This window comes from Monodon monoceros, unplaced genomic scaffold (assembly GCF_005190385.1).
Source record: "Monodon monoceros isolate NGI ecotype Baffin Bay Population unplaced genomic scaffold, NGI_Narwhal_1 Super_Scaffold_18, whole genome shotgun sequence".
NCBI classification, from domain to species: Eukaryota; Metazoa; Chordata; class Mammalia; order Artiodactyla; family Monodontidae; genus Monodon; species Monodon monoceros.
In genome coordinates this window covers 39,080,885-39,095,655 of record NW_021703774.1, presented here as the reverse complement: position 1 = coordinate 39,095,655, position 14,771 = coordinate 39,080,885, and the positions used below count along the sequence as shown (strand labels likewise).

The 14,771-nt window shown below is 35.8% G+C and overlaps 1 protein-coding gene across 1 annotated transcript in view; it reads right to left on the bottom strand.

The window, feature by feature from the left end:
* The window catches only part of PPP2R5A (protein phosphatase 2 regulatory subunit B'alpha), a 93,906-nt gene that overhangs the window by 33,256 nt on the left and 45,879 nt on the right, over positions 1-14,771 (bottom strand). Inside the window, exons 2-3 of the mRNA XM_029231041.1 lie at positions 12,893-13,089; positions 10,161-10,262 (exon numbers count right to left, since the gene is read on the bottom strand). Of these exons, the coding sequence (XP_029086874.1) occupies positions 10,161-10,262; positions 12,893-13,089 (299 nt within the window). The remainder of the gene's footprint in view (positions 1-10,160; positions 10,263-12,892; positions 13,090-14,771) is intronic.

Here is a 14,771-nt window from a genome sequence, read left to right as displayed (position 1 = left end):
CAAGATTGGCACAGGGGATTAAGAGGTACAAACTACTATGTGTAAAATAAATAAGCTATAAGGATACATTGTACAGCACAGGAAATACAGCCAACATTTTACAGTAACTATAAGTGGAGTATAATTTATAAAAATTTTGAATCAATATGTTGTACACCTGAAACTAATATAATATTGTAAATCAACTACAGCTCAATAAAAAAATATTAAACTCATTATAAAGCATTAGGCAAGAGTTACTTTCACTTTCTCCCTCAGAGCTTTGCTTATTTTGAAAATAAGAAAATATCTGTAAACTGAAGGTGTCATGAGTCTTCTCAGAGTATTTTAATTAGACATTCTGGGGAACAAAAATAAAACCTAATGTATATAGTAAAAAAACCCAATAATCATAAAGACTAGCTATATAAGAACATGTGCAAAAGAAACTCTAAACACATGTAACTATATTTTATAGCTATAATGGAATTTTTGTAACAGTTTTCATAATACAGCGTAAGAGGTGTAAGATGTTCTACTCTGAATCTTATCTAAAGAGTTCTAGTTACTGAAGTATCAAATGTGGTAGTGCCAATGTGATTCAACTGAGTGAACCTTAGATGATATTATATTAAGGTCACATATTTGAGGGGAATGTTTGAAGCAGTGAGAGCTAGATAGAATTAGTTTGGGAAGGTTTCATGGAAGAATTGGTCCTACTTATATAACATATTCCCCCACCCCCTGCCACTTTCCCCCCTTAATGTCCATACATCTGTTCTCTACATCTGTGTCTCAATTTCTGCCCTGCAAACCTCTTCATCTTTACCATTTTTCTAGGTTCTGATTATATGTGTTAATATATGATATTTGTTTTCCGCTTTTTGACAATACTTCACTCTGTATGACAGTCTCTAGATTCATCCATGTCTCTACAAATGACCCAATTTCATCCCTTTTTACGGCTGAGTAATATTCCATTGTATATACGTACCACATCTTCTTTTTCCATTCATCTGTCGATGGGCATTTAGGTTGCTTCCATGACCTGGCTATTGTAAATAGTGCTGCAATGAACATTGGGGTGCATGTGTCTTTTTGAATTCTGGTTTTCTCTGGGTATATGCCCAGTAGTGGGATTGCTGGATCATATGGTAATTCTATTTTTAGTTTTTTAAGGAATCTCCATACTGTCCTCCACAGGGGCTGTATCAATTTACATTCCCAGCAACAGTGCAAGAGGGTTCCCTTTCCTCCACACCCTCTCCAGCATTTGTTGTTTGTAGATTTTCTGATGAAGCCCAATCTAATTGGTGTGAGGTGATACCTCACTGTAGTTTTGATTTGCATTTCTCTAATAATTAGTGATGTTGAGCAGCTTTCATGTGCTTCTTGCCCATCTGTATGTCTTCTTTGGAGAAATGTCTATTTAGCTCTTCTGCCCATTTTTGTATTGGGTTGGTTGTTTTTTTAATATTGAGCTGCATGAGCTGTTTATATATTTTGGAGAATAATCCTTTGTCTGTTGATTCGTTTGGAAATATTTTCTCCCATTCTGAGGGTTGTCTTTTTGGTTGGTTTGTAGTTTCCTTTGCTTTGCAAAAGCTTTTAAGTTTCATTAGGTCCCATTTGTTGACATTTGTTTTTATTTCCATTGCTCTAGGAGGTGGATCAAAAAAGATCTTGCTGTGATTTATGTCAAAGAGTGTTCTTCCTATGTTTTCCTCTAAGAGGTTTAAAGTGTCTGGTCTTACATTTAGGTCTCGAATCCATTTAGAGATTTTTTGTGTGTATGGTGTTAGGGAGTGTTCTAATTTCATTCTTTACATGTAGCTGTCCAGTTTTCCCAGCAACACTTAATGAAGAGACTGTCTTTTCTTCACTGTATATCCTTGCCTCCTTTGTCATAGATTAGTTGACCAAGGTGTGTGGGTTTCTCTCTGGGCTTTCTATCCTGTTCCATTGATCTACATTTCTGTTTTTGTGCCAGTATCATATTGTCTTGATTACTGTACTTTTGTAGTATAGTCTGAAGTCAGGGAGTCTGATTCCTCCAGCTCCGTTTTTTTCCCTCAAGACTGCTATGGCTATTCGGGGTCTTTTGTATCTCCATACAAATTTTAAGATTTTTTGTTCTAGTTCTGTAAAAAATGCCATTGGTAATTTGATACGGATTGCACTGAATCTGTAGACTGCTTTGGGTATTATAGTCATTTTCACAATATTGATTCTTCCAATCCAAGAACATGGTATGTCTCTCCATCTGTTTGTATCATCTTTTATTTCTTTCATCGGTGTCTTACAGTTTTCTGCATACATGTCTTTTGTCTCCCTAGGTACGTTTATTCTTAGGTATTTTATTCTTTTTGTTGCAATGGTAAATGGGAGTGTTTCCTTAATTTCTCTTTCAGATTTTTCATCATTAGTGTATAGGAATGCAAGAGATTTCTGTGCATTAATTTTGTATCCTGCAACTTTACCAAATTAGTGCTAGTAGTTTTCTGGTGGCATCTGTAGGATTCTCTATGTATACTATCATGTCATCTGCAAACAGTGACAGTTTTACTTCTTCTTTTCCAATTTGCATTCATTTTATTTCTTTCTCTTCTCTGACTGCCGTGGCTAGGACTTCCAAAACTCTGTTGAATAATAGTGATGAGGGTGGCCATCCTTGTCTTGTTCCTGATCTTAGAGGAAATGCTTTCAGTTTTTCACCACTGAGAATGATGTTTGCTGTGGGTTTGTCGTATATGGCCTTTATTATGTTGAGGTAGGTTCCTTCTATGCCCACTTTCTGGAGAGTTTTTATCATAAATAGGTGTTGAATTCTGTCAAAAGCTTTTTCTGCATCTATTGAGATGATCATACGGTTTTTATTCTTCAATTTGTTAATATGGTGTACCACATTGATTGATTTGTGTATACTGAAGAATCCTTGCATCCCTGGGATAAATCCCAGTTGATTATGCTGTATGATCCTTTTAATGTGCTGTTGGAGTCTGTTTGCTAGTATTGTGTTGAGGATTTTTACATCCATATTCATCAGTGATACTGGTCTGTAATTTTCTTTTTTTTGTAGTATCTTTGTCTGGTTTTGGTATCAGGGTGATGGTGGCCTCATAGAATGAGTTTGGGAGTGTTCCTTCCTCTGCAATGTTTTGGAAGAGTTTGAGAAGGATGGGTGTTAGCCCTTCTCTAAATGTTTGATAGAATTCACCTGTGAAGCCATCTGGTCCTGGACTTTTGTTTTTTGGAAGATTTTTAATCACAGTTTCAATTTCATTACTTGTGATTGGTCTGCTCATATTTTCTATTTCTTCGTGGTTCAGTCTTGGAAGGTTATACCTTTCTAAGAATTTGCCCATTTCTTCCAGGTTGTCCATTTTATTGGCATTGAGTTGCTTGTAGTAGTCTCTTAGGATGCTTTGTATTTCTGTGGTGTCTATTGAAACGTCTCCCTTTTCATTTCTAATTTTATTGAGTCCTCTCCCTCTTTTTATTGATGAGTCTGGCTAATGGTTTATCAATTTTGTTTATCTTCTCAAAGAACCAGCTTTTAGTTTTATTGATCTTTGCTACTGTTTTCTTTGTTTCTATTTCACTTATTTCTGCTCTGATCTTTATGATTTCTTTCCTTCTACTAACTTTGGGTTTTGTCTGTTTTTCTTTCTCTAGTTCCTTTAGGTGTAAGGTTAGATTGTTTATTTGAGATTTTTCTTGTTTCCTGAGGTAGGCTTGTAATGCTATAAACTTCCCTCTTAGAACTGCTTTTGCTGCATCCCATAGGTTTTGGATCATCGTGTTTTCGTTGTCATTTGTCTCTAGGTACTTTTTGATTTCCTCTTGGATTTCTTCAGTAATCTCTTGGTTATTTACTAACGTATTGTTTAGTCTCCATGTGTTTGTGTTTTTTACGTTTTTTTCTCTGTAACTGATTTCTAATCTCATAGCATTGTGGTCAGAAAAAATGCTTGATATGATTTCAATTTTCTTAAATTTACTGAAGCTTGATTTGTGACCCAGGATGTGATCTATCCTTGAGAATGTTCCGTGCGCACTTGAGAAGAAAGTGTAATCTGCTGTTTTTGGATGGAATGCCCTATAAATATCAATTAAATCTGGTCTATTGTGTCCTTTAAAGCTTGTGTTTCCTTATTAATTTTCATTTTGGATGATCTGTCCATTGGTGTAAGTGAGGTGTTAACGTCCCCCACTATTATTGTGTTACTGTCGATTTCCTCTTTTAGAGCTGTTAGCAGTTGCCTTATGTATGGAGGTGCTCCTATGTTGGGTGCATATAGATTTATAATTGTTATATCTTCTTCTTGGATTGATCCCTTGATCATTATGTAGTGTCCTTCCTCATCTCTTATAACATTCTTTATTTTAAAGTCTATTTTATCTGATATGAGTATTGCTACTCCAGCTTTCTTTTGATTTCCATTTGCATGGAATATGTTTTTCCATCCTCTCACTTTCAGTCTGTATGTGTCCCTAGGTCTGAAGTGGGTCGTTGTAGACAGCATATAGATGGGTCTTATTTTTGTATGCATTCAGCGAGCCTGTGTCTTTTGGTTGGAGCACTTAATCCATTCACATTTAAGGTAATTATTGATATGTATGTTACTACTACCATTTTCTTAATTGTTTTGGGTTTGTTTTTGTAGGTCCTTTTCTTCTCTTGCATTTCCCACTTAAAGAAGTTCTTTTCGCACATGTTGTAGAGCTCGTTTGATGGCGCTGAATTCTCCCAGCTTTTGCTTGTCTGTAAAGCTTTTGATTTTTCTGTTGAATCTGAATGAGATCCTTGCTGGGTAGAGTAATCTTGGTTGTAGGTTCCCTTTCATCCCTTTAAATCCCTTCCCTTTCATCACTTTAAATATATCATGCCACTGCCTTCTGGCTTGTAGAGTTTCTTCTGAAAAACCAGCTGTTAACCTTATGGGAGGTCCCTTGTATGTTATTTGTCGTTTTTTCCCTTGCTGCTTTCAATGATATTTCTTTGCCTTTAATTTTTGTCAATTTGATTACTATGTGTCCCAGCGCGTTTCTCCTTGGGTTTTTCCTGCCTGGGACTCTCTGTGCTTCCTGGACTTGGGTGGCTATTTCCTTTCCCATGTTAGAGAAGTTTTAGACTATAATCTCTTCAAATATTTTCTCGGGTCCTTTCTCTCTTCGCCTTCTGGGATCCCTATAATGCGACTTCTGTTGCGTTTAATGTTGTCCCAGAGGTCTCGTAGGCTGTCTTCATTCCTTTTCATTCTTTTTTCTTTAGTCTGTTCCACAGCAGTGAACTCCACCATTCTGTCTTCCACGTCACTTATCCGTTCTTCTACCTCAGTTATTCTGCTATTGCTTCCTTCTAGTGTATTTTTCATTTCACTTACTGTATTGTTCATCTCTGTTTGTTTTTTAATTCTTCTAGGTGTTTGTTCTTCAGTTCTTCTAGGTCTTTGTTAAACATTTCTTGCATGTTCTCGATCTTTGCCTCCACTCTTTTTCTGAGGTCCTGGATCATCTTCAGTATCATTATTCTGAATTCCTTTTCTGGAACGTTGCCTATCTCCACTTCATTTAGTTGTTTTTATGGTATTTTATCTTCTTCCTTCATCTGGTACATAGCTCTCTGCCTTTTCATCTTGTCTGTCTTTCTGTGAACGTGGTTTTTGTTCCACAGCCTCTAGGATTGTAGTTCTTCTTGCTTCTGCTTTCTGCCTTCTGGTGGATGAGGCTATCTAAGAGGCTTGTGCAAGTTTCCTGGTGGGAGGGACTGGTGGTGGGTAGAGCTGGCTGTTGCTCCGGTGGGCAGAGCTCAGTAAAACTTTAATCTGCTTGTCTGCTGATGGGTAGGGCTGGGTTCCCTCCTTGTTGGTTGTTTGGTCTGAGGAGACCCAACACTGGAGCCTACCAGCCTACCTCTCTGGTGGGGTTAATGGCGGACACTGGGAGGGCTCACGCTGAGTACTTCCAAGAACTTCTGCTGCCAGTGTCCTTGTCCTCATGGTGAGACACAGCCACTCCCGGCCTCTGCAGGAGACCCTCCAACACTAGCAGGTAGGTCTGGTTCAGTCTCCTATGGGGTCACTGCTCCTTCCCCTGGGTCCCAATGCACACACTAATTTGTGTGTGCCCTCCAAGAGTGGAGTCTCTGTTTCCCCTAGTCTTGTCGAAGTCCTGCAATCAAATCTCGCTAGCCTTCAAAGTCTGATTCTCTAGGAATTCCTCCTACCGTTGCCGGACCCCCAGGTTGGGAAGCCTGACGTGGGGCTCAGAACCTTCACTCCAGTGGTTGGACTCCTGTGGTATAAGTGTTCTCCAGTTTGTGAGTCACCCAACCCAGCAGTTATGGGATTTGATTTTATTGTGATTGTGCCCCTCCTACCGTCTCATTGTGGCTTCTCCTTTGTCTTTGGATGTGAGGTATCTTTTTTGGTGAGTTCCAGTGTCTTCCTGTCGATGACTGTTCAGCAGTTAGTTTTGATTCCAGTGCTCTTGCAAGAGGGAGTGAGACCACATCCTTCCACTCCACCATCTTGAACCAATCTATATAATAAATTTTTATTACCAATTTTCCAATTATTATGAGAAGTGAGTTGTCACACAATGGCATTAGGACGAGAAGACTATCCCTCCCTCAGTCTCAACTAAAAAGATGTGCTACAGAGATGGACTTTTGCAATGGCAGAGTGAGGACTTCAGTAAATTTGCTGTCTCACAAAAAACAATGAAAAACAGTTTGAGCTGGCAGAAGAAAGGTCAATAGAGATTATCTAGTTTGAGGTGTAGAAAGAAAGATTGAACACAAAATGAACAGAGCTTCAGAGACCTGTGGGATACCATCAATCATACCAAGATATACATAATGGGAGTCTCAGAGGGAGAGGAGAAAGATGAACAAAAATAGCTGAAGAAATAGCTAAAAACAACCCAAATTTGATGAAAAGTATTAATTTATACAATGAACTATTAAGTGGAGCTCACTGAAGTCCAACTAGAATAGTCAAAGAGATGCATATCTAGAGACATCATAATCAAACAGACAGAAAGTTAAAGACAAAGAAAATTTTCAAAGCAGCAAGTAATAAATAACTTATCACATACATCAGATCCTAAATATGATTAATAACTGACTTGTCACAAGAAAACCATGGACACCAGAGCACCAATAGGATGACACCTTCAAAGTGTTGAAGGAAAAAGGCAGTTAGCCAAGAATTCTATATCCAGCAAAACTCTCCTTCAAAAATGAAGGGAAAATTAAGAGATTCCCAGATCAACAGACAAATAGGAAATACTACTGCACCTTACAGGAAATACTAAAAGGAATCCTTCAGGCTTAAATGAAAGGACACCTTATATAACTTGAATCCACTGGAAGAAATAAAGAGGTAAAGGTAACTACATAGGTAAATATAAAAGACAGTATAAATGTACTTTTATTTATAACTCTTTTGTTCTCCTGCTTTACAAGACAACCACATAAAGCAATAATTACAAAACTGTGTTGATGGGTGTACAATGTATAAGCATACCTTGGAGATATTGCAGGTTTGGTTCCAGACCACCATAATAAAGCGAATACTGCACTAAAGCAAGTCACATTATTTTTTGGTTTCCCAATGCATATAAAAGTTATGTGTACACTATAGTCTCTTAAGTATGCAATAGCATTATGTTTAAAAAAAGTGTACATACCTTAATTAAAAAATACTTTATTGCTAAAAAATGCTAACCATCATCTGAGTCTTCAGGAAGTTGTAATCTTTTTGCAATAATAACATCAAAGATCACTGATCACCATAAAAAAATATAACAATGTAAAAAGTCTGAAGTATTCCAGAATTATCAAAACGTGACACTGAGACATGAAGTAAGCAAATGCTGTTGGAAAATGGTTCTGATAGACTTGTTCAACACAGGATTGCCACAAACCTTCAATTTGTAAAAAATGCAATACCTGCAAAGTGCAATAAAGTGAAGTGCAATAAGATGCTATTTTATGTCTGCATAAAGATCTAATTTGTATGACAGTAATATCACAAAGGAAGGGGGAGGGAATGGAGGTATACTGGACCAAAATTTTGTATACTACTAAAATTAAGTTAGTATTCAACCAAACTAGATTGTTTTAAGATGCTAATTGTAATCCCTAGGGTAACTACTAAGAAAGTAACTCAAAAAAATATAGTTAAAGAAACAAGAGAATTAAAATGGTACACTAGAAAATACCTATTTAATACAAAAGGTAATAATGGAGGAATAGAGGAACAAAAAAGATATAAGACATAAAACAGCAAAATGGAAGACATAAATCCTACCTTATCAGTAATTACATTAAATGTAAATGGATTAAACACTGCTCAAAATGCAGAGATGGTCAAAATTGATTAAAAGAAAGAAAGAAACAAACAAAAAAAACGGGTTCCACTACATGCTGCTTACAAGAAACACTATTTATTTATTTATTTATTTATTTGCCATGCTGTGCAGCTTGCAGGATCTTAGTTCCCTGACCAGGGAATGAACCCAGGCCCTCAGCAGTGAAAGTGGAGAGTCCTAACCACTGGACCACAAGGGAATTCCTAAAAAACACAATTTAGATTCAAAGAAACAAACAGATAAGAAGTAAATGTATGGAAAAGACATATCATGCAAACAGTAACCAAAAGAGAGTTAGACAGCGGCAGTGACAATAAATATCAGAAAAAATGAACTTTAACACAAAAACTGTTATTAGAGTTATAATGATAAGGGACATATCCAAGAGGAAGATAAAACAATTATAAACATATGCAGCTAACAATAGGGCCCCCAAAATTCCTGAAGCAAAAACTGACAGAACTGAAGAGAGAAACAGACAATTCAACAACAATAGTTGGAGACTTCAATATCTCACTTTCAATAATGGACAGAACTAGACAGAGCATAAACAAAGAAACAGAAGACTTAACCAACTAGATCTAAGAGATTTCAACACAACACTCCACCCAACAACAACAGTATACGTGGTCTTCTCAAGTACACATGAAACATTCTCCATGATAAACCATATGCTAGACCATAAAAAGCCGCCTCAATAAATTTAAAAGGATTGAAAACTTCAAAGTACATTCTACAACCACAATGGAATAAAATTATAAATCAGTAACAGAAAGAAATCTGGGAGTCACAAATATGTAGAAATTAAACACATTCCTAAATAACTAATGGGCCAAATAAATCACAGAGGAAATCAGAAAATGTTTTGAAATGAATGAAAACAAAAACACAACATATCAAAATCTATGGGAAACAGATGTTAAACAAAAACTTGTACATGAATGTGTAACATTCTTAACAGCTCTAATCACAACACCGAAAAAAAGGTAGAAACCATCCAAATGTCCATCTACTGATTAATGGATAAACAAAATGTGGTATGTCCATACAATGGAATATTATTCAGGCATTAAAAGGAATGACATATTGATACATGTTACAATATTGATAAACCCTGAAAATATTATGTTAAGTGAAATAACCCAAACACAAAAGGCCACATATTATATGACTCCATTTATATTAAATATCCAGGACAAGCAAATCCATAGAGACAGAATGTGGATGAAAAGCTGCCAGGGGCTGTGGGGGTGGGAGAATGGGAAATGACTGTTAATGACAAGGGGGTTTCCATTCGGGGTGATGAAAAGGTTATGGAACTAGATAGTAGTGATGGTTGCATAGCATTAAAAATGCACTTAATGCTACAGAATACACTTTAAAATGGTTTAAATGGTAAATGTTAAGTGTATTTTACCACAATAAAAAAAGTGAAAAGCAATATTTTGAGAAAAGAAAATGTTAAGAAAACACATTAAAAGTCAAGTACTTTAGGGCTTCCCTGGTGGCGCAGTGGTTGAGAGTCTGCCTGCCAATGCAGGGGACGTGGGTTTGTGCCCCGGTCCAGGAAGATCCCACATGCTGCAGAGCGGCTAGGCTTGTGAGCCATGGTTGCTGAGCCTGCGCGTCCGGAGCCTGTGCTCCGCAACGGGAGAGGCCAAAACAGTGAGAGGCCCATGTACCGCAAAAAAAAAAAAAAAGTCAAGTACTTTAAATAGACACTCAGGTCTAAAACAGAGTTCTGTGATTTCAGCAGAATATCATAAATGCAAAAATTGTCAATACAGAGTTATGTTCCATACTTGTATGTGAGGCCAAGAGGCCTCAAGTGTGGGCTCATCCTCTTCTGGATCAAAATCTGGATTATCACTTGGAGGAAGAGTTCGGAAGATGTTAGCACTGATCTGTAAAGAAAAATAAATTTAGATTCATGTTCTAAATAAACGTATGTTTTTGTTGCTTAATTAAAAAATGCAAAATGAAATATTTTTAAGATAACTTTATTTAAGAAAAAGCTTAAGTTGTGGCTGTAAGCTTAGTTCAAAACCTATAAATCTCTTCAAGATATGAAGGCAGCCATTTGTTTCTCTCTGTCCCATAATTCTGACTTCTATAGATATCAAACTTCGTACAGATTACCTCTAGACTCCTCTTCCTTAAATCACAAGTTTTGCTTTAAAAAAAAAAAAAAAAAGAGGGTGTGAGGGAACTGGGGGGGCAGAGCATAAAGTTCCTAACTCTCCCTATCCCTAACTTGATTCTTTTCATCTTTCCACAACTCCCCCCATATTCTAACCCAGCCATTTACTTACCTTATAACCCAAGAGTTTGGTAAAATATCTCTTACACATACACATCACGCTAAAGAAGAGGAGGATGGGGGTAGAATACTTTCACTGTCATTACAGACATAGTTATTCACTGCCATTACAGACATAGTTATAATAGCCCATGATGACTTAATTTACTGTATTTCATTAACTCTGAGCGTTTTTAAAAAAAAAATTAATCTCTCTGAAATAAGGATATGCTTTGAGACTCTTCATTTCAGAGTCTTCATTTTAGGTTATAACTTCATCTTTCATATTGTCTGTCTTAGTACCAAAGTAAACTACATATCCTTTTTCTCTAGCAAAGGATGGATTGTGAGCCCAACTCAAAATTCGTTGAAGAATGATGAACAGACTGACAGACCAAATGGTTTAGTAAACATGTAAGGCCCTAATTTTGAGGGGTTGGTCATTTAAGATAAATTATTTGGGGAACAGAGGATGAGACAAGCGTTGTTTGGTGGTGCAAGCAAATTCCCAACCATTCTTATGAAGTAGCATCTATGGTAATCCAAATAACTGCTAACGGTCAATTACTATAACCATAAGACTTAGAAAGTTATAATCCAGAATTTGATTTGCTAGAACTCAAAGCCAGTATATGAAGGCAGAGCCAATAAATAGTTTGATAAATATCAATTTCACAGAGTGGCAGAAAGTCATAGATAGAACTTGAAAAGGAAATATATCCCATAGGAGGGCATAATTTGCCTTTGAAATCATACTTATTATTGTTGGTAGTAAAAGTTAAACCTTGTAGCCACCAATAAAATTAACTGTATACAGCAAATACACAGAAGAGCTTTAAAGAACTAAGTGGGTGAGTTGGCTTCTTATCTAGAAATTAAGTACCCAGAAGTTTAGAAAAAAAAAAAAAAAAAGGACAAAACACACACATCTTTTTACTTGGGAAAAGAAATTAAATCTCAGAATTTATTAGTAAATAGAAAATTACAAAATAACTTGACTCAAATATTTGAGTACTTTCAATATCTAAGGCAACAACTTTAGAGAGATAAAAATATCTTCCCTAGGATTTTCAAAATTCCTGAATACAAACCATTTGAAATCAATAAAGTGGAAATATTGCATTTTCCCCCTGAACATTTTTTAATGACAAACACAAAACAAAGAACAAAATACAAAGTCTATCAATAATCAATACTTACATTCTCAAACTGTCTCTTTTAATTATCTGTGGAATTGAGGAAGCTAATTTCATTTTGATTAATGTTCTCTCTAGAGCTAATGTTTAAAAAAATCTTAAGGCTTTTATTTTGTTTTTTAAAAAGAAAAAAACAAACCAAAATGTCCTAAGTCCTTTTAATTGGTCTTCTAGTACAATATGAGGAAAGAAAACACAGCTAGTACATTAGGGTCAAATTTAACTTTCCTGCACATTTTGCTCTTCCCCCAGAACATATATCAGGCACAGGGAAAGAAATTAAGGCAACTAAATTGTATAGTTTATAGCTTAGATTATACTTGCTATAACCTTCTATAACCAACATTTAAGCTTAAATTGTGTACTCAGTGACTCTAATTATTTCAAATGAATTTTTTGTATTTGTTATGCACCAAAATACAAAAACCACAAGTCCGAAACAAATTTCTACAGTTTGATGGAGAATATGGTTAAATAATTAATAAACAGTATCCTAAACAACCTTACTTCAATACTTTTCACAGCAGATATTTCAAACTTTTGTTTACATCATTTAACTTGTCTCATGTTTTGATTAAAATTCAGTGTTATAGAATCTACATATATGATATCAAAATGTCCTAAATAAGATTTATTTTAGACCTGACTCCCTTATCCACTGCTGAGAGCCCCATAGTTTTTCATTGGTCTTTTCTTCCCCCTTTAGATGTTCTTTCTCCTCAGCTATTCAGCTGCACGTTAATTATCTATCAATCTGTATTATCTTGAGCTTATATCTTTCTCCTAAGCTCTAGATATGCACTATCCAATGTGGTAGCCACCAGCCATTGTGGCTATTGAATTCCCAAACTATTATAAAGCAATGACACCATCATTGGAATGGATGGATAATCTTTCAAATGGACTATTTAAATAAACATTCTTTTGAGTACATTAATTATTGTATATTTATTAAAAATCAGTCTCATTAAATCATAATTACACCTCAGATCTTACTTGAATTTATATAAATCTGAGGAACTTAAGTCTAGAGGCTTACCATTTTTACTATATCAGAATACGCTGATTCAACAATTACACCACGATTAGTTGAAACATACTCAACCAGTTCATTCAATGTTGCTCTTTTAACTTCTTTGCTCTTCAAGTCTGAAACAGAGTCCATGAAATCAAAGAGTATGCAACACTGCTGCAGCTTCTGACAGAAAAGCTCTTGTTGTTCATTTGAAGTGGCATCTGTAAATAAAAATAAAGAGAAACTTAGAAATGACCTACTCAGAAGTTACCTTCATGTTTACCAATTTTGTAGAAGCTATTCACATACATAAAGTAAAACTTCTCTCAAAAACCTAGTGAGAAATTTACCCATCTAATCCCATTATTCACGCCAGACATGAATTTCTATCTTCCTCCTCTCTCACTACCCACAATCAATCATTAAATGTTATTGATTCCGTTTCTTTAATTTATCTGGAATCTATCCTTTTCTTGTCATTCCCTCTGCCACTTTAACAGCCCTCACATTCATCATTTAGACTACAGCAATGACACCCTAACTGCTTCTCTTGCCTGGGGCCATAACCTGCGATTCCTGATTTATCCTCTCAGCTACTTCAAAAGCTAAAATCTTGCTAAAATGAGAATCATTCTGATCATACTCAATACTTTTCAATGATCCTCCAAAAATTACAGAATGACGTTCAAACTCCTTAGGATTGTATACAAATGAAGCTGCCTACGGCCAAGAGTCATCTCTCAACACTATCTAGCATGCACCTTCACCTTAGTTAAACCACGCTCTCTGCAATTTCCTGAAGATTTTACACTGTTTCCTCTGCCTGGAATGCCCTTTTCCCACATTTCCACCCTGAGAACTCTCCCCATTTATTAAGTTTCAGCATAAGCATATTCCACTCTCAGAAGCTTTCTCTATGGCACTGAAGCTAAATTGGTTGGTTAATCCACATTGACCCAAATGTATCTTAGGTGCTATCTCTATTGTAGTATTTACTGTGCGATATGGCAGTTATATTTTACATGTATTATACTCTTAGATTACGAGGCCCCCAAAGACAGGAAACAAGTGTTCTCCCTTTCTTTCTCTCTCTCTCCCCCTCCCTCCGCCCTCTCATTATCTAGCACAGTACCTGCCACACAACATGCATTCAGTAAATGTTTATTGTTTTATCTTCTACTGAGTACAAAAATATGGGCACATTATAATCATTTGATTCTAACAAATATATTAAATCTTTTTGTTTGCAACATTCAAAAAGTAATGAAATTTCACTTCTGAATTTCAAATCTATAAACAAGGACCTTCAGTTATTCAGCTCAATTATTTGTTTCTTGAACTACTGAGATTAAATTTTTAAAAATCATGTATTCCAATACTGATATTGAGCTCATAGTATACAACAGTATTCCTTCATTCAAAACCAATGCCTGCTTTATATAAAGATAGAGGTAGAAATCTTCATAAAGATGATAACCTAACCAAGGATGCCCATGCTTTTTAATTCCTCTGGGGCAGGAAGCCAAGTGAAATTACTTTGCAGCTATATTCAAGTGCTGTCCTTAAAAAGCTGAGCTAGATAAGGTACTGCTAAAATATAGCAGGTCGGATATCCTAAGCCCACTCACACAAAAAAGACAAATACAGCATATCCTTTTGATTAGTCAATTTTGTTCAATAACTTAAAACATAATATTTACAACAACACAAACATAGATATATTATAAAGAACAACAAAATTCACATGACTTTTGAAGTAAAAATATAAAGATTCTAAAAAAATTTTGAATTTGCTGCAACCCATTTATGGAAACTTCTTCTGTGGTAGTGCCGCACTTACAAAGAATTTGCATAACACTCTATGTTCCAAAATCAATAATGGCTCTCTGCTACATGAAAGCCA